Source organism: Maylandia zebra, linkage group LG7 (genome assembly GCF_041146795.1).
Source record: "Maylandia zebra isolate NMK-2024a linkage group LG7, Mzebra_GT3a, whole genome shotgun sequence".
Classification (NCBI taxonomy): domain Eukaryota; kingdom Metazoa; phylum Chordata; class Actinopteri; order Cichliformes; family Cichlidae; genus Maylandia; species Maylandia zebra.
The window spans coordinates 30,760,838-30,784,538 of record NC_135173.1 but is presented as its reverse complement, the minus strand read 5'-3'; the positions used below and the strand labels follow the sequence as shown (position 1 = coordinate 30,784,538).

Genomic DNA, 23,701 nt, shown 5'->3' with positions numbered 1-23,701 from the left:
ATATCTTGTCTTTCTAGTGTATTCAATTGAATATACGTTGGAAAGGACCACTGTATTCTGTTTTTATTTACATTTTTTTTTTTTTTTGCCTGTCCCGTTTGGTTCTTTTGCCATCAGAATTATTGTCTAAAGGCGAGGAAAGATACCCAACAGATTTACTTTACCAAATTGACCATCCCAGCCTTGCCGTAATGGTCTATTTGATTCACCTTTTATTGTTTATTTTATTTATTTATTTTATTTTCAGACAGACTTGAATGAGGAAAAGAAAAGGGAGAAAGGAAGCGGGGGGGGGGGGGGGGGGGGGGGGGACAGCGGAGAAAAGGGACAGGGATAAAGGGCAAAAAAACAAAAACCAACTAAGTAAGCAGACACAAAAAAATGCATATATCAATCACCTGGATCACCTGTTGAAAAAGAAAAAAGAAAACAAGCAGAAGGAAACGAGAGCAATACAATAAACAACATCACAATGATATATGGGAATATAATAGTAAATACTAAATATTAAACATTACTGTGCAGCACGTAAGATCGACAGCGCACAGTGTGCTTTGAGGTAGGAGCCAAAAAGGGTGTCGTTTGTGGGTGTGATCACCCGTGTGTACACCTGTGAGCATGGACGCGCTTGTTTTTAAAAGGTTCCTTCATGTAATGATCTGCTAGAGGGTGTGGGGAGCCACAGACCCGTCCTCCAGGGCATGAAGCAGGTATGGAGGAGATCAAGACTCCAGACATCCAGAGGCCCCCAGAACACAAGAGACCAAGGAAGACCAACAGAGGGGCAGCCGCGCCACTGTCCCAGAAAGAGCTGAGGAGAGTCCCAGATGAGGGCTCACCCAGCAGCCGCGGAGCAGAAGCCAGGGGGGGTTGCAGTGACGTACCCGTGAGCTCCGCCGGCAGCCAGCTGCGCCAGAATGACCGAGCCCCAGGCCGAGAGGCCAAGGGCACCCCACCCCCAAAGTGGCCCGAGGAAGCCCCAGGCTCCAGGCCCTGATAAGCAGCCACCAAGGAGTGAGCCGGTGTGTACCTGGGCGCCCACCCCCGGACACAAAGAACCACCAACGCACCGATGTCTGAGGGAGTCCGCCACTGGCAGGGGAAGTGGTGGGGGGAGATAGGCCTCCATCCCTTAAAGGGCCTGAGATGTCCCCAGAGAGGTGGCGTCTGATACCCAACCTGACATATAGACACAGACATACAGGCACACACAGACACAAACATCCATTCCCACCCTCATGCTCTCATATGCAATTACTCAACACTCACCCAACGTGGAGACAGACATAAAGAGACGCTGTACACACGATCACACTCCCCAAGCGTACTCTAAGAACCGGGTCTAGGTACCTTTGCCCCTGGAGGGGGGAACTGCACCCAGACCCAGGTGGTGTTACCCTTTTTCCCTGCGGTGGGAAGAAGCAGACCGCCCCGACTCCGCAGGCCCCACACTCCAGTCGGACGGCCAATTCCTCCTCCCGGCCCCCCCGCTCCAGCAGGTCACAGAGAACGGGGGTGTGAGAAGACTCCAAAACCTCCCTCCGCCCGCTCATATGTAGTGTTGATGCATTTATTTACATTTTACACAATGTCCCAACTTCATTGGGAATTGGGGTTGCACTTGACTTCCAGGTATAAACCCTCAAATGCAGACCTTAAAGCAGATAACTCATAAGCTGGAGAGGAAATTGTGTATTACAAATTTAGAAGACCATCAATTAGCCTGGAGAAATAGTTTGCTGCTTTATTAAAAAAGAAAAAAAGCTCTGTGTATCTTGCTGCTTTCTATCTGACCGTGTCTTTTGGGGTACTGGTTTCACAGAACAAATGTTGAGGGAAGATGAAAACAGGAAGGAGATTTGTGAATAAAACCATCAAATGAGCGCTTAAATAGATGGATAATACACTATCATCATCAAAAGGAAAATAAAGAAACGTAAAATATAATATGTCAACAAATTTGTCTCTCTGGCCATGTCATGTCCCTCCATCAGCTGCACCGATTTTACTGGTTCCACAAGAAAAAGGGACAATACTACACATCCACAAAGGGAACCAGTAGGCTGGGGCTGCAACTACAGCTTTTTTTTTTATTATGAAATCTAACTGTGATGCTAACATGTTTCCAGTGTCATCTTGGAGTTGTGCTGAGGTTGAATCAGTGAATAGTTGTTTGCTGCCATCTTTTTCTTGTGTGTCTGCTGTCTCTGATCTCTCTGTTTGATCTTCTCTGATGTCTCCAGACTCTGTCAGGCTGCTGAATGGTTCCAGTCTGTGTTCAGGCAGACTGGAGGTGAAGTCTAACCAGAGCTGGTCCTCAGTGTGTGAAGCTGACTTTGACCAGAAGGATGCAGAGGTGGTCTGCAGGGAGTTTGGCTGTGGGCCTCCTTTGGTCCTCCAGGGGGCACTCTATGGAGAAGTGGAGGCTTCAGTGTCGAGCAAAGAGTTCCAGTGTGGAGGCCATGAATCTGCTCTCCTGGACTGTAGAAGCTCAGGCTCAGCTAGAAACAGCTGCTCACCTGGCAAAGCTGTTGGACTCACCTGCTCAGGTAGAAGAGGAGCTGCAGCTTTGATCTGGCTCAAACTCACTTTATTTGTTTATTGATGACTCTCTGCTTTCTGTTCAGAGTCTGATGATGTCAGGCTGGTAGGAGGACCCAGTCGCTGTGCAGGTACACTGGAGTTAAAACATCTTAGAGAATGGAGACCAATGGGGTACTCTGATGATTCCTGGACCCTGAAGGCAGCAGCTGTTGTGTGTGAACAACTGGACTGTGGCTCAGCTGTTTCTATGGAAGCGGCACAGTCCTCATACAAATTTGTGTGGTTGATCAGGTCTTCCTGTATTGTGTCCAAAACTCCTCTGTCCAATAGGGATTGTGCAATATCAGATCAGCTTGACTACATCCTGAAACTCACCTGCTCAGGTAATTATGTTGAAGATATTATCCATGACTGTGTGCTCTCTTTGTTGTAGACTTTCACTTTCTGTTCCTTTAAAAATGCACATTGGTGTTCTGGTATATCTTATCTGACTATCCAGAGTTGAGAGTTTTTAGGACATCTTGAAGTAATAAATCATCTGCATAGCAGTGAAAATGTACGCTATGCCTTCTGATGATACTGCCTAAGGGAAGCATGTATAATGTAAACAGAATTGGTCCTAGCACTGAACTCCACTGGAACTCCATAATTAAACTTAGTGTATGAAGAGAACTCTCCATCTAATTCAATTCAATTCAATTCAATTTTATTTATATAGCACCAAATCACAACAAAAGTCCCCTCAAAGCGCTTCATAGGTACAGAGAAAAACCCAACAATCATATGACCCCCTATGAGCAAGCACTTTGGCGACAGTGGGAAGGAAAAACTCCCTTTTAACAGGAAGAAACCTCCGGCAGAACCAGGCTCAGGGAGGGGCGGCCATCTGTCGCCACTAGTTAGGGTGAGAGAAGAAAGACAGGATAAAGACATGCTGTGGAAGAGAGACAGAGGTTAAGAACAGATATGATTCAATGCAGAGAGGTCTATTAACACATACTGAGTGAGAAAGGTGACTGGAAAGGAAAAATTCAATGCATCATGGGAATCCCCGGCAGCCTACGTCTATTGCAGCATAACTAAGGGAGGATTCAGGGTCACCTGGTCCAGCCCTAACTATATGCTTTAGCAAAAAGGAAAGTTTTAAGCCTAATCTTGAAAGTAGAGATAGTGTCTGTCTCCCGAATCCAAACTGGAAGCTGGTTCCACAGAAGAGGGGCCTGAAAACTGAAGGCTCTCCCTCCCATTCTACTTTTAAATACTCTAGGAACAACAAGTAAGCCTGCAGTGTGAGAGCAAAGTGCTCTAATAGGGTGGTATGGTACTACAAGGTCATTAAGATAAGATGGGGCCTGATTATTTAAGACCTTGTATGTGAGGAGCAGGATTTTGAATTCAATTCTGGATTTAACAGGAAGCCAATGAAGGGAAGCCAAAACAGGAGACATATGCTCTCTCTTTCTAGTCTCTGTCAGGACTCTTGCTGCAGCATTTTGGATTAACTGAAGGCTTTTCAGCGAGTTTTTAGGACATCCTGATAATAAAGAATTACAGTAGTCCAGCCTGGAAGTAATAAATGCATGGTCTAGTTTTTCAGCGTCACTAAGAGACAGGATATTTCTAGAGATGTTGCGGAAATGGAAGAAAGCAGTCTTACATATTTGTTTAATATGTGCATTGAAGGACATGTCCTGGTCAAAAATGACTCCAAGGTTCCTCACAGCGTTACTGGAGGCCAAGGTAATGCCATCCAGAGGAAGAATCTGGTTAGATACCATATTTCTATGGCCGAGTACAATAACCTCAGTTTTATCTGAATTAAGAAGCAGAAAGTTAGCGGCCATCCAGGTCTTTATGTCTTTAAGACATTCCTGCAGTTTAACTAATTGGTGTGTTATCTGGCTTCATGGACAGATAGAGCTGGGTGTCATCTGCATAGCAGTGAAAAATTATGCTAAGTCTTCTAATGATGCTGCCTAAGGGAAGCATGTATAATGTAAATAGAATTGGTCCTAGCACCGAACCCTGTGGAACACCATAACTGACCTTAGTGTGTGAAGAGGACTCTGCATTTACATGTACAACTTGGAGTCTATTAGATAGATATGATACAAACCACTGCAGTGCAGTACCTGTAATACCTACAGCATGTTCTAATCGCTCTAATAGGATATTATGATCGACAGTATCGAACACTGCACTGAGGTCTAGCAGGACAAGCACAGAGATGAGTCCACTGTCTGAGGCCATAAGAAGATCATTTGTAACCTTCACTAAAGCTGTTTCTGTGCTGTGCTGAGCTCTGAAACCTGACTGAAACTCTTCAAATAAACCATTTCTCTGCAGATGATCTGTTAGCTGTTTGACAACTACTCTTTCAAGGATTTTTGATATGAAAGGAAGGTTGGAGATTGGCCTATAATTAGCTAAGACTGCTGGGTCTAGAGATGGCTTTTTGAGTAAAGGTTTGACTACAGCTAGCTTGAAGGCCTGTGGTACATAGCCGATCATTAGAGATAGGTTGATCATATTTAAGATTGAAGCATTAATTAATGGCAGGACTTCTTTGAGCAGTTTTGTAGGAATGGGGTCTAAAAGACACGTTGATGGTTTGGAGGAAGTAATTATTGAAGTTAACTCAGAAAGATCAATTGGAGAAAAAGAGTCTAACTTAACATCAATGGTACTAAGAGTAGCTGTAGATAATATTACATCTGTTGGATGATTATTGGTAATTTTTTTCTCTAATGATAAAATTTTTATTTGTGAAGAAGTTCATGAAGTCATTACTAATTAGTGTTAAAGGGATGGTTGGCTCAACAGTGCTCTGACTTTTGGTCAGCCTGGCTACAGTGCTGAAGACAAACCTGGGGTTTTTCTCATTTTCTTCAATCAGTGACAAATAGTAAGATGTTCTGGCTTTGCGGAGGGCTTTCTTATAAAGCAGCAAACTATTTCTCCAGGCTAAATGATGATCCTCTAAATTTGTGACACGCCATTTCCTCTCCAGCTTACGAGTCATCTGCTTTAGGCTACGTGTTTGAGAATTATACCACGGAGTCAGGTACTTCTGATTAGAGACCTTAGTAGGGATGGGTACCGATATCCGGTGCCATTATGGCACCGGTTCTGACATAAACGGTAGTAACCAGACCGAAAAGCAGCGCACATTTCGGTGCTTTTTTTTCCTGAGATGTCACACACTTTGAATTCTAGCCAATCATTTTACCTTTGCGAGCGTAGTAGGCGGGTCCAGGTACGTACGTTCTTTTAGAGCAGAGCTACAGATTAAAAATGCCCAAGGCGAAGCGGTCAAAGTCTGGCTGTACTTCACAGCAAAAGATACAAACTCAGCAGCCTGCAACAAGTGCTTTAAGGTGATACTGTGCAAAGGAGGTAACACCTCGAATCTGATGAAACACCTGGCGACGCATAGCGTTTTTTTAAAGCTGAGAAATGTGCCGTATTTGATAGCTTGCTGCGAGACCTCACACCGAGCACATCTACTGCGGGTGTGGTGCCTGTTATCGGACCCAGAGTTAGCAACATCCCCCAAGAAACCAAAGAGAAGAGTCCTGGCCCCTAGCCCTGCCAGTGTAGCAGAAATGATGAGGATATTGATGCAGCAGCAGCCGTTCTTCTCTGCGTGAGTAGCTTAATGTTGTTCGTGTGTAATTTACGTTGAGTAGGCTAACCACGTTATTACATTAATGCACGTAAGGTGAACTAGCAAACATCATCATAGCTACATGCGGCTGTCTTCTTGTTTGATGGCAGATACTCCCTTCACCCTGGCCAAAAAGGCTAAAATGGCCAAAGAAAAAGTGAAAAACAGTTAAACATGAGAGGTTTAGGACAAAGTTTGTGTTTTCTCCATTGTTTAAGCACTGCTTCCAGCCAAGAGTGATACCATATATGCCCTATAGCTGCAGAAAAGGCTAACATTGTTATCTTTTTACAAAAAACAGCTAAACATGAGAGGTTTTTGGACAAAGTTTTTGTTCTTGATTCTTTAAGCACCGTTTAAGCACCGGCACCGTTTCAAAAGTACCGGTTTGGTACTGGTATCGGATAAAAGCTAAACGATACCCATCCCTAGACCTTAGTTTTCACAGGAGCTACAGTATCCAGAGTCGTACGCAGTGAGGAGGTAAAATTATTAACAAGATAATCGACCTCTGTTGGGGTAGCGTTCAGATAGCTGCTCTGCTCTGTGTTGGTACAGGTCATTGAAGATGATAACAGTGGGTGGATTATATTCTTAAACTTAGTTACAGCGCTTTCAGAAAGACATCTACTGTGATGAAGTCTACTCTCCACTGCTGTGTAATCAATTACTGTAAATGTAAATGTTATCAGGAAATGATCAGACAGGAGAGGGTTTTCAGGAAACACTGTTAAATGTTCAGCTTCTATGCCATATGATAGAACAAGATCTAGAGTGTGATTAAAGTGGTGGGTGGGTTCTTTTACATTTTGAGAGAAGCCAATTGAGTCTAATAACAGATTAAATGCCATGTTGAGGCTGTCATTTTTAGCGTCTACATGGATGTTAAAATCACCCACAATAATTATTTTATCTGAGCTGAGAACTAAATCAGATAAAAAGTCTGAGAAATCAGACAGAAACTTCGTGTAAGGCCAAGGTGGACGATATATGATAACAAGTAAGACTGGTTTCTGAGTTTTACAGCTGGGGTGGACAAGGCTAAGCATCAGGCTTTCGTTAATTAATAGGCTGGTGTGAAAAATTGCTGCCACTGTGCTTTGAGATTTCTGATAGTTAGAATGACTCGGGGGTGTTGATTCGTTTAAACTAACATAATCATCCGGCTGCAACCAGGTTTCTGTAAGGCAGAGTAAATCGATTTGATGATCAATTATTAAGTCATGTACTATCTACATTAACAAACTGGAGTCTATTAGATAGACATGATACAAATCACTGGAGTGCAGTGCCTGTAATACCAACAGCATGCTCTAATCACTCTAATAGAATATTATGGTTGAGTGGCGGCGTTGCACCTCCGGCGGCATGCCCCGGATCCGGCGGCAGTGTCACAGGTCCGGTGGCCTACCACGGTTCCAGGGGTAGCGGCGTAGCAGCACGGGCAGCCTGCCCCTGGTCCGGTGGCAGCCTTGCAGCTCTGGCGGCCGCCCACGATGGCAAAACTTCCTTGCTGACACCAGGAACTTGCGCGCCCTACGCAGGTCCCGCTGGCATGCTCATCTCGTGCTCGAGCAGAGTGGGTCCCTCCGGCGCGCTGACCTACTGCTTGGGCAGAGTGGGTCCCCGGGCATGCTGATCTCCTGCTCGGGCGCTGCAGCTGCAGGTGGTAGAGCCGATGGTGATGGTGGTGTGGCGGCTGCAGGTGCTAGATTGGGTGGATTTGCAGCACCAACAGGTAGGTGAAGTGATGTAGGTGAAGTAGGCTTATGAAGCAGCGGCTGGGGCTGTGCAGAGCAGTCAGTCCATTCCAGCCCTGGTAGCGTTCCGCAATCCTCTGCTGGCAGACTAAACTCCCCCGAGTGTTCAGCAGAGGATAGAGACGGCCGAGTTGCCGGCTGAGCTACAGCGAACTGAGCTACAGGCCGGGGCAGCAGCATTAGCTGTCTCACAGTTCAGTGACAAAACCGATGTCCTTTTTACTCACCACAGCTGGCTGTTGGAAAGACTGGGAATCCGGCTGCGTTGAGGAGCCTGTTCTGAGAAACCATCCTACTCTAAACTTTAAACCATAACCTTAACAAGTATTCCGGATGGGTGAGAGAAAAAGAAGTCAATTTGGCGTTGGTTTTGTGCGAATGCGCCACGTCTGCGCAGAAACATTGGCTAGGATGTTTTTTCAGGTAGGATGGATTCCCAGAACACCGGCAGTGCAAGCGTTGCTCCCCCGACTAGCCTGATGAGCTGTAGGGCTGTATCCCAATTCAGGGTCTGCAGCCTTTAAGTACGCAGCCTTAACAGTCCACAAGGGCCGCGTACTCAAACACCGCTAAGGCCAGAAGTGCGAGGGTTGTAGGATTGTGAAATGGGACGGTCTAGCCTCCGTCGCGCTGCCCAGGTTGCCTAGCAACCATGATACTAACAGCTGGAAATTTTTCATACAGCTTTGTTTGACAGAAATGAAGGAGAAAATCTTTTGTTCATTTGTTTGTTTGTTTTTACATGAGCTCTGATAGATTTTTTTGAGTATCTGAGGCTGAGACCACAGGACTGTAAAAACATAATTGTTGGGCTTCATTTCTGTACTGAACAGTCATTTAAGATTAGCTAGTTAATAACAATTAGCTAATGTTGTTCATGAGACTAAAGTCATCTGTCACGGTCTGGCTGGGGCAGACCGTATGTGTTGCAGAGGAGGACTCAAACGCAGACCAAAACATGGTGTGGATTAACAAAACAAGCCATTTATTGAGGCTAGCAACGAGGGTACAAAATAATAGGGCATCGATGAAAACTAAAACAATAACCTAAACTGGGTGAACTAATAACAAAACATGAAAAACCTTAACCACAGTGAACTGACAGAGATACCTGGAGATGAGACATGGATGAGCAGACGACCTGACAAAGAATGACTGAAAGCACACACACTAAATAGACACAGGAGGATAATGAGGAAAGTGGCAACACATGGAGAAACAGCTGACACATGAACATAACGACGTCACGGTGGGAGAGTAAAACTGAACACGATGAACACAGAAACACCAGACCTCTTCACAATAAAACAGGAAACATAATGAGACGTAGACATGACAACCCGAACTTGACAACGTAAGACACAGACATGAAACACATGAAGAGCAGGGGAGACTTAACATAGTTGGAAACACGAGGGGGAAATAATAAGAACTAGAAACACCTAGGCATGATAACAAATGAACTTAGGAAACCTGAAGGGCTTAACATAAACTAATACTCAAAACGCTGGGTCAACAGACCCAGGATCATGACATCATCTCACTTTGGTAATGTAAATATAATATGGCCAATTTTAAAGTTATTATATAAATATATAAATTCCCTCTTTCTTTCCCCCAGTCAAGTCTGTCCCGTATTCAGCAAGTGAAAATAAAATAAACAATAAAAGGTGAATCAAATGGACCATTATGGCAAGGCTGGGATGGTCAATTTGGTAAAGTAAATCCGTTGGGCATCTTTCTCCACCTTTAGACAATAATTCTGATGGCAAAGGAGCCAAACGGGACAGGCAAAAAAAAGGAAAAAAAAAGTTATTATATAAATTATTATTAGTTATTACAACAGTGAGCTTGAACTCTGTGTCAAATACTGAGCTTCAGTAAAGATTCAAGTTGCATTTATTTATATTTCCTATCACCTTAAATCTTCACTCAAAGAGAAGTGTCTGTTACAGTGTATATATAGATGTATTATATATCAGAGACAAATATTTTTCTTTTAATATTCCTTTATTGGGTGAGAAAAGCAGACCCTGTCATAACTGCTTTAAGTCATACAGAATAGATATCAGAGCCTTAAACAGGCTGACTTCTGCTAAATGGGTCAAACTGGGCAGAAAGTATACAAACACATAACATCCTTATAGAATATTATGTAACACTATAGATCAACTTACCTCAGAATATATAAAGCATATAAACAATTACAGCAATATTATGCAACAAACACAGCAGTGCTACTAATCCAAAATACTCAAAGCTTCATAGAACTGAAACAAACATTTATTTTTAGCTCCATTCTGCTGCTGATACATACTTTAGGTTTCTGAATATTAAACTTGTTGCTGCCTTTCATAGTGTGTAACTTGAAGGCCCTGAGTACTTTCTCCCACACTGAAAACACTAGAATGATACAATTATTTGAATATTACCTAATAAGACTGATTTAGGACAGACAATTAGTTATTTTAAACTTTTCTAGCAGTCCTTCACAACCAGGGAACAGTCTGTCTATTCTCTCCATCTGTCAGCTGCTGCTGGCTCTTCCTCCTCCTCTTCCTCACACACTGCTGAGTTTGTCCTGGTGGATCATCAGGGGTGCAAAGCCTCACAGATGTGCAGCAGTGGGTCCCTCAGTCTGTCCTCACTCTGGACACTTGCAGTTGTCACACATGGAAATCAAATGTGTGATAAGCTGCAGGATTCAAACACAAGTGTGACTTATAAACACATGTTCATACTTTTATTACACAATCAGAGAGAAAGAAAAAGAGAGTGAGTGCAGGACAGACAGACAGGTGACAGTCTCAGGTGTACACACTGCTACAAACAGGAGGATTTAGTGTTTGTGTTATTACGAGTGCTAAACAAGAAGAGTTCCCAGATGGTACAGTGGACACATGTGTGACTCCTGTGATTAAAGCATCTTTCTTTCAGCTTAACGAGTGAACCGTCAGCTCGTTCAAACACACGTTAAAGTCCGTTTGGCTCGACACCACCGAACAGAGGCAGCAATATAACATAGCTAACATTAACAGTGCAGTGAATCCTGCTTGTGCCGTGATATTCAGGACTGCAAACCGAGCAGCATCACTGACTTTCAGCCTGTTGTGTTTGTGGATATATGACTGACTTTAATTATCCATGAAATCATCAGATTCTCTGTAAGATTAAGGCCAACTATTGAACGGCGTATATTTTAAAGGCTTTAAAACCAAGTTAACACAGAAAGTACAAACATCACTAATGTCACATAACTTTGCCGACATGTGGCCAACAGTAATGTTTTAATGTTCTTCGTTATTTAACATTCGCACATAAATAAGTGACACAATATTCGGTACTTAATTTTGAAAGTTTACTCTTCGGCCGCTCCGTTTCAGCTGTCTGCCGTTTTTTCCGCAAAATTATCCACACCCACTGCCGCGCTATGAAGTCCAGGATATGTTGGGCCATGAAGTGGCCTAAATATATCAACAAATACTTTTGAAAAATATATTAAAAGCTTTCAGGCGACGTTGGATGGCTGGTGTTTATCCTTTGATACACAAGATGCAAGGCGTGCCATCATTAACTATTAAAAAGGTTTGGTGATGAAATATCTGGTTTGAAATACAGAATGGGAGGAAAGGAAAGCATTCGTCTCTATAAGCTTGGTCTAGTAATCGAGAATTAATTTTTCAGAGTTGGGGAAAGGCTTAATTAATTAGCTTGATGATATGAAACATCCAGTGATTCCTCATGTCTCTACTTTCATTCTACGTCACATTCATAAGTAATTAGGATACTGTGGGAGCACAAAGAGTGGATGATAAATGATTACAAACCCTTTTGTGTGAGGTAGAAGGCAGAAAACTGTGTACTGTAGCATTGTTGCAGGAATGACAGTGGTGGTCAAAGAACAAGAAAAGTTTTGATGTTCAAGATATTGTCATCGTGGCAGACTCCACTACTCCTTGTGGATCCTGGTTGGTAGTGTGGGTGGGAGTGGCACTTTTTTTGGCACTTAAAAGAATAGAATTGAATAAAAATGGAAGATAGAAGGAGTTGGAACAGTACGAGTCCCATCACCCCCTGGCTCTATTCTAGCTGTGCACTGCCTACTCAGAAGATGAGAGATTCAGACCGTCTCTTTTTGGGTACTGGGTTCATAGAACAATATTCAAGGCAAGACAAAGATAGGAAGGAGAATTGGGAATAAAACCATCAAATGAGCATTTACACAGACAATACAACATCACCACCAAAAGGAAAATAAAGAAACATAAAATATAATATGTCAACAAATTTGTCTCTCTGGCCATGTTATGTCCCTGCATCAGCTGCACCAATTTTACTGGTTCCACAAGAAAAAGGGACAATACTACACATCCACAAAGGGAACCAGTAGGCTGGGCCTGCAACTACAGCTGTTTTATTATGAAATCTAACTGTTATGCTAACATGTCTCCAGTGTGTGCTGTTATAAAGATGTGTTCTGTTGTTAATGGGGGTGACCGTGGTTCAGGGGGTTGGGAAGCTTCTCTTGTAACCGGAAGGTTGTCGGTTTGATCCCCAGCTCTGTCTGTACTGGTTGTTGTGTCCTTGGGCAAGACACTTCACCCTACTGCCTACTGGTTTTGGCTGATGGCGCGATATGGCAGCCTCGCTTCTGTCAGTCTGCTCCAGGGCACCTGTGACTACAACTGTAGCTTGCCTTCACCAGTGTGTGAATGTGAGAGTGAATGAATAATGGAATTGTAAAGCGCTTTGAGTGTCTAGAAAAGTGCTATATAAATGCAATCCATTATTATTATTATTATCATTAATGATGAAGTCATGTTGAGTTGTGCTGAGGTTGAGTCAGTGAATAGTTGTTTGCTGCCATCTTTTTCTTGTGTGTCTGCTGTCTCTGATCTCTCTGTTTGATCTTCTCTGATGTCTCCAGACTCTGTCAGGCTGCTGAATGGTTCCAGTCTGTGTTCAGGCAGACTGGAGGTGAAGTCTAACCAGAGCTGGTCCTCAGTGTGTGAAACCGACTTTGACCAGCAGGATGCAGAGGTGGTCTGTAGGCAGCTCGGCTGTGGGCCTCCTTCGGTCCTCCAGGGGGCGCTCTATGAAGAAGTGGAGGCTTCAGTGTGGAGCAAAGAGTTCCAGTGTGGAGGCCATGAGTCTGCTCTCCTGGACTGTAGAAGCTCAGGCTCAGCTAGAAACAGCTGCTCACCTGGCAAAGCTGTTGGACTCACCTGCTCAGGTAGAAGAGGAGCTGCAGCTTTGATCTGGTCAAACTCACTTTATTCTTTTACTGATGACTCTCTGCTCCTCTCTGCTTTCTCTTCAGATAATGATGTCAGGCTGGTAGGAGGACCCAGTCGCTGTGCAGGTACACTGGAGTTAAAACATCTGGCAGGATGGAGACCATTGTGTGGCTCTCATGATTCCTGGACCCTGAAAGAAGCAGCTGTTTTCTGTGAACATCTGGACTGTGGCTCAGCTGTTTCTATAGAAAAGCGACGCTCCTCACGCACATCTGCATGGTTGATTACACCTGAGTGTGTTCTATCCACATCTCCTTTGAGGGGTTGTGCAACGACAGATTCTTCTTACCAAATCCTGAAACTAACCTGTTCAGGTAATCATACTGATGATATCATCCATGACTTCATATATGACAGAGATTTATGAAGCTGTGAAAGATAGCAGCAAGATTAGCAACAGACTGTCTCCAGCAGTCACAACATGGCAGAACTTAAGAAATCCTCTAAACCAATGTCCAACCAGCCTGAAGGACTCCTTCAGCCTAACAGCTTTCAAAGTTCATAGACAAGTACAGACACAAAGGCTGTAGGATAATTAAACTAGTTAACAGGTTGTTTGGGAACAGGGAACAGGACAGGAGGGAGGAGAACCTGAACTGACAGCAGGAACTAAAACATACCTTGGTCCTGTTGTAGCTCTATGTGATACTGGACCACACTGATCACACCTGTTCTGGTTCGCACCAATTGCACATGCTCACTTGAGTTGTATCTTTTTTGTGTGGGTGCATCACGAGAGTGCCATGCTTTCATATGTTAGCTCAATCAAATGCTAGTCTAGTATAAAGAAAAGATCTTTCTGTTATTGATGTGCAGAACCGGCACTCCAGTACAGCACATCTGGATCAGCTCTTTCTGTTTAAAAAGTCCTAACCTCTGTTTTTAATAAGTAAGTAGTACAGAGCTTTGATGGAGTTATACCATTGTCAGAATCCTTTAGCACAGGTGGGGGGTGTGGTAGCAACCCTCAACTCCAGCTTAGTATTCAATCAAAGACCCAGACAGAGTTTTAATTCATTTGAATGCCTTATGCGTACCAAGAAATGACTTAATACATTTCTTTTCAAGTAAAAATGTAACCATTAGAGAAAATGACCCAGCTGTCTTAGCTAATTATCAATCAATCAATCAATCCATTTATTTATAAGCAAAGTTAGACCTGGTAGTAGCAACCTTATCAACAAAAAACTGTAAAAAGCTTCCACAGGTGGCTGAAGTAACCTTCACACTGGACACAGGGCCTGTAACAATTATTAGAGATGATGTCTGATACTTAATACTTCGTTTTTGTAGTTTTGATCTTTTTGCCATTTTCCTTCCACTTTTCTGGAGGTCCTTCTGAGAGTGATATTGCTTAACCAGGGATTTGTTTTAGGTCTAATGTACTTAGATTTAAAAGGAGGAACAGCATCAAGAACATGCTGAACAAAGTGAGCAGATGATCAGCGCTGAGCTTAAGGGAGTAATTGTCCAAGGGAAGTGCACCAATATTCTGATAAACAGCAGAAAAACATCCAGCAGTAGCAGGAGGGATGATGCAGAATTTGCACGCAGGTAAAAGAGGTTTAACTCGGGGACATGGTGCAGAAATTTGGATTATAACAGGCATCTGACCAGAAAAGTTGAGCTTGCAAATGTCAATATCGCGGAGCTGCAGACCACAGGATAAAACTAAATCCAAAGTATGTCTATGGTCATGGGTGGGATCCCTGACTGATTGAACAACATTACAAGAGTCAATAAGATAAGGGAAATCTTTCACAAGACATTTTTGGTAGCAGCAAACGTGAATATAAAAAACCCCAGGAATTAGAATGCTGTCAAATCTTGGTAAGATCCCAGATAAAAAGACAGAAAGGTCTTGAAATGAAATCCTTGTTAAACTTGGAATGGTGATAAACAAGTGCACCCAGCACAGGAGAATAGAGTTCCATCAGAAATAATTGGAGTTCAAAGCTGCCCCAAATGTCAGAGGTGAGAGACCGGCAATCAAAACAGTTTTTAGAAACAGATGCAAGATCTCTGCAGAAATCTCAGTTAGCTATTAAAAGAAATGCATTCCATTCTCTTATCCTTGTCAGGGCTGCAAGGGGGCTTTAGTCTATCTCAGCTGTCTTTTTGCAATAGGCAGGGTACACCCTGGACAGGTCGCCAGTCTATTGCAGGGCTAACACAAAGAGACAAGCAACCATTCACACTCACACCTATGGGCAATTTAGAGTTACCAATCAAGCTAACCCCACTGACTCCATGTCTTTGGACTGTGAGAGGTAGCCAGAGTACCTGAAGGGAACCCACGCACAAATGGGCAGAGCAGACAGACAGACAAAAAGACCGAGGTCCGATGGCAGAATTTAACTCAGGGACTTCTTGCTGTGAGGCAACAGTGCTGTGCCACCATGTTGCTGTCATTTTACCATTCCTTTAAATTTAAGTTTTATTTATACAACAACAAATCACAACAGCAGCCACTTCAAGGTGCGTCGTTTTGGAAGGTAGACCCTACAGTAACACATACAGAAAGAAACCCAACAATCATATGACCCCCTATGAGCAAGCGCTTTGATTACAGTGGGAAGGAAAAACTACCCTTTTAACAGGAAGAAACCTCCAGCAGAGCCAGGCTCAGGGAGGGGCGGCCATCTGTCGCCACTGGTTAGGGTGAGAGAAGAAAGACAGGACAAAAGACATGCTGTGAAAGAGAGCAATAGATTAATAATAAGTAGTATTTTATCAGAAATACAAACAAGGAAACCCAGCCTGTAACAGTTCAAAGACGATTCTCTAAACCATTACTGTGAATTCCTTCTGTCTGTACAAGAACATAAAACTTGTTTATATCAGCCTAACAGTGTAAATTAATTACACTGGTGTACAATTCAACCATCAGAAACTACAGTCGTGTTCAAAATCCACTCATCATGGTGTGAGTGTCAGGATCATTTGGAGCTTTCAATCAGTTATTCGAGCTGTTCTGTTTCCAGGGTGGAGTGTTTGCACAGCATATATCTTTAATGACTTTAAAAATAAGAAGTGGACACACAAATTTGGATTTATTTTGGATTGTAGCATTAACAAGCTTGTGGTATTTCACCATTTTAAATATTGCTAACACCAAAATGCTCCACCATTCCACCTCTCATGAATGAATCAAGCCTCTCTCTTTCACCTCAGATTCAGAAGATTTTCTGTGTTTACAGACTTCCTGGTTCAGCCAGTCATCTCTGTGTCCTCCATGAACGGGGTTTCCAAAGCCCAGCAGCAGGAGCTTCGGGTATCAAGGGGCTCTAACTTCACCATCAGCTGCTCCATCCAGCCACAGTACCCAGGAGGCTTCTTCCAGCTCACCTTCACCTCCTCCAACACAGCATACAACTACACCCAACCAGCTGTCAATCACTCTGCTTATTTCCTGTTTCCTGCTGCAAAGCTCGCCCACCAAGGAAACTACAGCTGTGTTTATCACGTCTATGCTATCGCTCATAATTTCTCCTCTGAGAGCCGCCTGCTGTCTGTCACTGTGTCAGGTAAGCTGAAGCAGAGACTCTCAGATGTTTACAGCTTTGAAAGCTGAATGAGTTGATGACCCAAAGAACCAGGTCACCTGGCTTCCTGAAGGATATGTTACATTCCAGTTGAAGTCGGAAGCTGGAATTTCTGAGTTTGCTGTCAGAGTTTTTGATGATACTGTTTATGACCTGAATCCACATTAGCCAGATAAAATCGATGTTTCAGTGACATCTGTCGGTTTGAATTCTTTTTAAGCCCTATGGGGCTTAAATCTGTGACACATAATAATCACATATATGTTATTAATAAAAAAAAAACAGGCAGTTCAGCATTTTGCAGCTCTGTAATAAGCTCTGCTTATTACACAGAAATTACCAGCCTCTCCAAAAAGTTGATTCTGTTCATCTGGACGTAGTGTTTTGTGGGAGAAACGTTTCGTCAAGTGACTTCTTCAGTCTCAGCTGACTGCAGGTTTCCCCAATCTTATAAACAGTACATTTGCATAATGACTGAAACCAGCCCACTGAAGGAACAATGGGCTGGGAGGTCAGTTCCTTAATCTTAATTATGCAAATTCTCATGACCATTGATCAACAACCACTGACCAAAGCCCACTGATCAATGGCCATGAGTACCATTCACAGAGAGTTGGGGAATGGCTGCAATCACAGCATTGTAAGATGGCGAAAGATGTACCCTTGGGCCCCCTCCTTGATTCAGAGATGGTCTTTCCCATTTCACGTGAATGGCCTCCTCGACTCTGCGCTCAAACCAGCGTTCCTCCCTGTCCAGGATGTGTACATCCTCATCACTGAAAGAGTGTCCACTGGCCTGTAGGTGTGAATAGACTGCAGAGTCCTGGCCTGATGAGGTGGCTCTTCTGTGTTGTGCCATCCGCTTCGCCAGAGGTTGTTTGGTTTCTCCGATGTTCATGGCAATCCTCCTGGAACTTAGCAGTGTACACTATGTTACTCTGTTTGGGGGACCCGATCCTTGGGGTGGACCAGTTTTTGGTGCAGCGTGTTTTGGGGTTTAAAAGCCACAGAGACCCGGTGTTTAGAAAACATGTGTCTCAACTGTTCCGATACTCCTGACACATATGGGATCACTACAGGTTTTCACTTGGGCAGCAGTTGTCCTTCTCTCCTGGATCGGCTGGAGCTTTCTTTAGGTGCCTTTCCAGCTTTGACAAAAGTCCAGCTAGGATAACCACATTTACTAAGGGGCCTTCTTGATGTGCCGTTCTTCTGCCTCCCTGGTCGCTGTGTCAGTGGGGATGGTATGTGCTCTGTGTTGGAGCGTCCTGATGACACCCAGTTTGTGCTCCAGTGGATGATGAGAGTCAAACCTTAGATACTGATCCGTATGTGTAGGTTTACGGTACACGTCAGCTTTTAGATGTCCCTCATTACTGATGGAAATCTCACAGTCTAAGAAGGCTAACCTGCCACTTTCATATCCTCTATGGTGAATTTGATTTGTCGGTCCACCGAGTTAATGTGATCAGTGAATTGTGGTATGTCCTGAGATTTGATTTACACCCAGGTGTCATCCACATATCTGAACCAATGGCTTGGTGGTGTTCCAGGGTAGGATAGCAAAGCCCTCTTTTCCACTTCTTCCATGTACAAACTGAACTGAAGTAACTAAAGAAGTCACTTGGATGAGTGACGAAACGTTTCTCCCATAAAACGCTACGTCCAGATGAACAGAATCAACTTTTTGGAGATTTACTTTCCTGGATGATTGAGAATGCATCAAGAAGAAACTACCAGCATTAATTGAATGGTAATAACTTAGAAATTACCACAGTATTACGTTCTTGTTTCTCCCTTTTTATCCTACTATTTTCACTTTAATACAAAGATGAATGTGTTTTTATCAGCTCCAACAGATTTCACAGTTCTCATCACAATGCTCATCCTACCGCTGACTCTGCTGCTGGTGATCACTGCCCTTTATTTCTACTGTCAGGTACTGAATACGTGTTTGTATCTGAGAATGAAGCCCTCTGCCTGTGATGCTGTCACTCTGATCTCTCTGTTGTCATCTGTCTCCAGGCCAGCAGGGGGCAGAAATCCAGCAGACAGAAGAACACTGAGCTGCTTGACTCTAATCAGGGTGTTTGTGCAGGTGAAGGAGGGACGGCTGCAAATAAAGGAGTTCAGCAGGACCTCCAAAGAGCTCATCCTACAGCCACATGAATTAATCAGCTGATGTGAGCGACCATCAGCTCAGTTTTCTGCTGAAGACTTAAATCTGTAAACACACCTCACTAACAAATATCTTCATTAATTATTCTGAAATGTGTAGAGATAGATCACCCACCAGGGAAGGCGGTGAGGCAACATTTTAAAAATGCAGTGTAACACTGGAATGTGGATCATTTACACTGCAGTCAAACAGGCCTCAACATCAGCTTATGACTTCTTGGTAACCACTGGTCACTATGGAAGAATGTGGATTCCTTCACTGGCAGTCTTCTGGTGAAATTGGTGCTGCACTGAAAAGCTCCCTCGCTTTGGTGTCTGCAGGCTGACGAGCTCGCTGCAGTTTGCATAGAAAACACAGACTTGTCTGCAAAAGTTTGCCAACTGCTCACAGACTACGTTCAATATCCTTTTACTTCCATTTATGTAAGAAAGACATTTTTAGTATTTAGAAGAAGTAGTTGCTGTGATGTTTCATGCTGTGTTTTCTTTTTAATTACTCCTTTCTTGACTCTTCTGGCTTTTATTATCCACTCTTCCTGTTTGCATCAGCCAGTAAAGGCTCACATTCACTTCATTCTGTAGTGTCATGTGTTTGCATTTGATCCTTGGCCAACAGGATACTGCTCCCTTCATCCAACACTAACATCACAGAAGAACACAAGGTTATTGTCTGCTTCCTTTATCCTTAATAAAATGTTCTGAGTCATTTTCAAAATAAATATGTGCTTTAATTGGAAAAACATTTATTTTTTGTAAAGTGGTATGTTATAAAAGTATGTCACGCATCAAATAAACTAATGGATGTATACTCTGAATATAACACAGAGAAGGAAAAGTTTATAGTTTGTAACACTCTAAACAAATATTTAATTAAGAAGGATAAGTTAAACTTTTGTAGATTTTGCTATTAAATTGTTGGGACCAGAAAGTACATTACACATTATTCAAGAACCATCAGAGGTTGATAATATGCCAGTCACCTCAGGTGACTACATGGAGTCATTTTGGAGATTTACACACTTTTTATATTCACCTGCAGTTTTGGTCATTGCTCATCACTCTGCTTTTTACAGGAATATAAATCCTATCACAGTAGATAGATAGTAACTCTAACTGCTGACAGACACATGTAAAGAGTACAAACCTGACACTTTTTTCTTTTCTTTTTTTTGTGAATTAAAAAAAAAGTGTTTCTTTTTTTTTCTCCGTCAGAGTGCAGACATGTCTGCTGCCAGCAGTCTGCGATCTGAAGATCAGTTTCTGTGCTCCGTCTGTCTGGATGTGTTCACTGATCCAGTCAGTATACCATGTGGACACAACTTCTGCAAAAACTGCATCACTGAGTACTGGGACATAAATAAGAGGTGTCAGTGTCCCATGTGTAATGAAACTTTCAACACTAGACCTCATCTGAGGGTCAACACCTTCATCTCTGAGGTGGTCGCTCAGTTCAAATGTGAAGTTCAGCAGAAGGCCAGCTACAGCAGCTCAGAGCAACAAGCTGCCAAACCAGGAGAAGTTCCCTGACATCTGCACTGGAACCAGACTGAAGGCCCTGAAGTCCTGCCTGGTGTGTCAGGAGTCCTACTGTCAGACTCACCTGGAGCCTCATCTGACAAAGAAAGGTCTGAAAAGACATCAGCTGATTGATGCTGTGGAGAACCTGGAGGGCAGAATGTGTAAGAAGCACGATAAACCTCTGGAGCTGTTCTGTAAGACTGACCAGACATGTGTCTGTGCACGCTGCTCTATTTCAGACCACAAGAACCACGAGTTTGTTCCTCTGAAGGACGAATATGAAGGAAAGAAGGCAGAGCTGGAGAAGACAGAGGCTGAAATTCAGCAGATGATCCAGAAGAGACGACTGAAGATTCAGCAGATCAAAGAGTCAGTGAAGATGAGTAAAGGTGATGCAGACAGACAGAAAGCAAAAGGTGTTCAGGTCTTCACTGCTCTAAAGAAGTCTGTCGATAGAGGCCTGAAGGAGCTCATAAAGGAGATTGAAGACAAACAGGAAACAAAAGAGAAACACGCTGAAGGTCTGATCAAAGATCTGGAACAGGAAATCTCTGAGCTGAAGAAGAGAAGATCTGAGGTGGAGCAGCTCTCACGCTCTGAAGACCACCTCCACCTACTCCAGCTTCTTGTCCCTGAAAGCTGCTCCACCCACCAAGGACTGGAGAGGAGTGAGCGTCCGTCCACCATCATACGAGGGGACTGTGGTGAGAGCTGTGGCTCAGCTGGAGGAGACGCTCAGGAAACTCATGAAGAAGAAGCTGTTTGAGGCTGAGCTGAAGAGGGTCCAGCAGTATGCAGTGGACGTGACTCTGGATCTGGATACAGCAAATTCTAAACTCATCCTGTCTGATGATGAAAAACAAGTGCACTGTGGTGATGTGAGGAAGAAACTTCCTGACAACCCAGAGAGATTTTCTCCATGCCCTAATGTTTTAGGAAAGCAGAGTTTCTCTTCAGGCAGATTTTACTTTGAGGTTCAGGTTAAAGGAAAGACTGCCTGGACTTTAGGAGTGGCCAGAGAGTCGATCAACAGGAAGGGAAAAATCCCACTGTGTCCTCAGGATGGTTTCTGGACTGTGTGGCTGAGAAATGGAAATGAATACAGAGCTCTTGCTGGTCCTCCAGTCCCCCTCTGTCTTCAGTCTGGTCCTGAGATGGTGGGGGTGTTTGTGGATTATGAGGAGGGTCTGGTCTCCTTTTATGATGTAGGTGCTGCAGGTCTTATCCACTCCTTTACTGGCTGCTCCTTCATTCACAAACTCCACCCATTCTCTGCACCTCTGATCATCTGTCCTGTCAATCAAACTGAGTCGATCAACGACTGATTTTATTTGATGAACTGATTGATTTTTATTGAAGGGAACAAATGAACATATTCAGAGTAAATACTCTACATTCTCCATGTTTTCTATAGAATCTGATTATCGGGAACTCTCATTCACACTTTGATTTTATTCTCATGGTTTTAAAGGTATAATTGAGACTCGAGCTGCCAGACAGGAGGAAAAGAGGACCCGAAAGGAGGTTCATGGATGTAATGAAGCCGAGCGTTGGTGTGTCAGTTAAAAGTCTGTCAATCTGATTCTAACTGGCTTCTGTTGCGCTTCACTTGCTTTCTCTCCATGTAACACCACTTAAACGTAGATGACCACAGTCGCAGCGTCCACTCAGTTATACGGAGATGGCGCCCTGTAGTGGTCACGGCAGAGTTCATCGGCACAAAATGAGACGTTTGAGTTTTGCTCAGTGTTCATTTTTATCAGGTTTTGAGTTTTTGGAGACTTGAAAGAAAATACTTTAGGTGAACTTGTGTTTTTTATTTGTGCTCTGATGAATAAAAACATTAACATTAATAGACTTTCTTCTATTTGATCTTTTTTTAATGCTGCCATTTAAATTTTCTACGTGCACACCTTTATAAGAGGGAAAAGTAGCAGGCCGCATGAGAAACCACCTGCATGTTCTCTTAACCTAGCGTAAGTTCAGCAAATTAGCATATTACAATAAAGTGCTGCACTCAACAGAAAAACAGTTTAGACTAAAAACATCCAACAATATTATAAAAATATAACCAACTGGGTTTGAACCTTTTTTTAGCACCTTTACTGCATGCAACTGTTCTGTAAACTGGAGCAGAAACAGAAACTCGCCTCTGCCCAGCGAGGCCTCGGCTGACTGAGGAGAGTAGGAAGTGACACACATGGGAAGTCAAAGGTCACACAAACAAAAGTTCACAAAAATACAAATACACAAAATAAACATATAAATATTCATGAAAAATAATGATAAAATCTTTCTAATGCACCTGTTACACGAGCAAAGAAATCAAGGAAATGAGATGAGGAGAGATGATCCAAAAGCAGAAGGGGACTCTCATCTACATGGATGTAAAAATTACCACCAATAATTATTTAATCTTAGCTGAGCACTAACTCAGATAAAAGTCTGAGATATCTGACAGAATACATGTTTGCACTAAATAATCGTGCAAACAAACATCTTCCTTCTATATGTTAAAGTGAAGTGAGAGTGAACATCTGGCGACAGATGGCCGCCCCTCCCTGAGCACTAGTTCTGCTGAAGGTTCTTCCTGTTAAAACTGAGTTTTTCCTTTCCACTGTGACCAAGTGTTTGTTAACAGGCATCATCTGATTCTTTGGGTTTCTTTGTATTACTGTAGAGTCCTCATCTTACAGTATAAATCAGAATCAGAAAGAGTTTTATTGCCAAATGTTGAGCAGATTTACAACATTAGGAAATTGCTGCTGTACTTTGTGCAAGACATACGATAAGACAAACACTTAAAGATAAAAAGAGCTAAGCAGATTGATATATACATGAGTGCAGGTGATGATCAGTGCAAGAATGGAACAGGTGCATAGACCACAATACAGGGTCATGTGTCTGAATCAGAGTAAGTGGTGGGAGTTTATCCACCGCAGATGTGACAGTAGTTAAGAAGCGCTTCTCTGGTGTAAGAATATCCAGAAAAGTGTCCAGAAACACAAATTATGCAAAAAAACAAGACGGAAAATACGCCTGCCAGGGCATCCATTCGCTGCGCCATCTTGGAAAAGGAAGCACATTGAGGAGACTGTTGTGATTTGGCACAATAAAAATTACAGGGCATTGAAACACTTCTTTCACTCCCTGACATGCAAATCAGTTTATACATTTTATGTAATGTGATTT

At 43.0% G+C, this 23,701-nt stretch overlaps 1 protein-coding gene and 1 pseudogene across 4 annotated transcripts in view; both read left to right on the top strand.

Annotated features, from left to right (window-relative positions):
• Positions 1 to 20,189, top strand: part of LOC101474785 (scavenger receptor cysteine-rich type 1 protein M130) — a 60,357-nt gene extending 40,168 nt beyond the window's left edge. For 2 of the 3 annotated variants that reach the window (XM_076886229.1, XM_076886228.1), the window contains exons 13-19: positions 2,244 to 2,549; positions 2,628 to 2,927; positions 12,899 to 13,204; positions 13,292 to 13,582; positions 16,469 to 16,795; positions 18,664 to 18,752; positions 18,839 to 20,188. In XM_076886229.1, the coding sequence (XP_076742344.1) occupies positions 2,244 to 2,549; positions 2,628 to 2,927; positions 12,899 to 13,204; positions 13,292 to 13,582; positions 16,469 to 16,795; positions 18,664 to 18,752; positions 18,839 to 18,982 (1,763 nt within the window). In that variant the 3' untranslated portion in view covers positions 18,983 to 20,188. Of the gene's footprint in view, positions 1 to 2,243; positions 2,550 to 2,627; positions 2,928 to 12,898; positions 13,205 to 13,291; positions 13,583 to 16,468; positions 16,796 to 18,663; positions 18,753 to 18,838 lie in introns of all 3 variants that reach the window. The other variant, XM_076886230.1, reaches the window with a different exon arrangement.
• Positions 19,569 to 22,366, top strand: LOC101470644 (E3 ubiquitin-protein ligase TRIM21-like; annotated as a pseudogene). The gene is made up of 2 exons (XR_013099441.1): positions 19,569 to 19,653; positions 20,204 to 22,366. The product of XR_013099441.1 is annotated as an E3 ubiquitin-protein ligase TRIM21-like (transcript).
• The last annotated feature ends 1,335 nt before the right edge of the window (positions 22,367 to 23,701 follow it).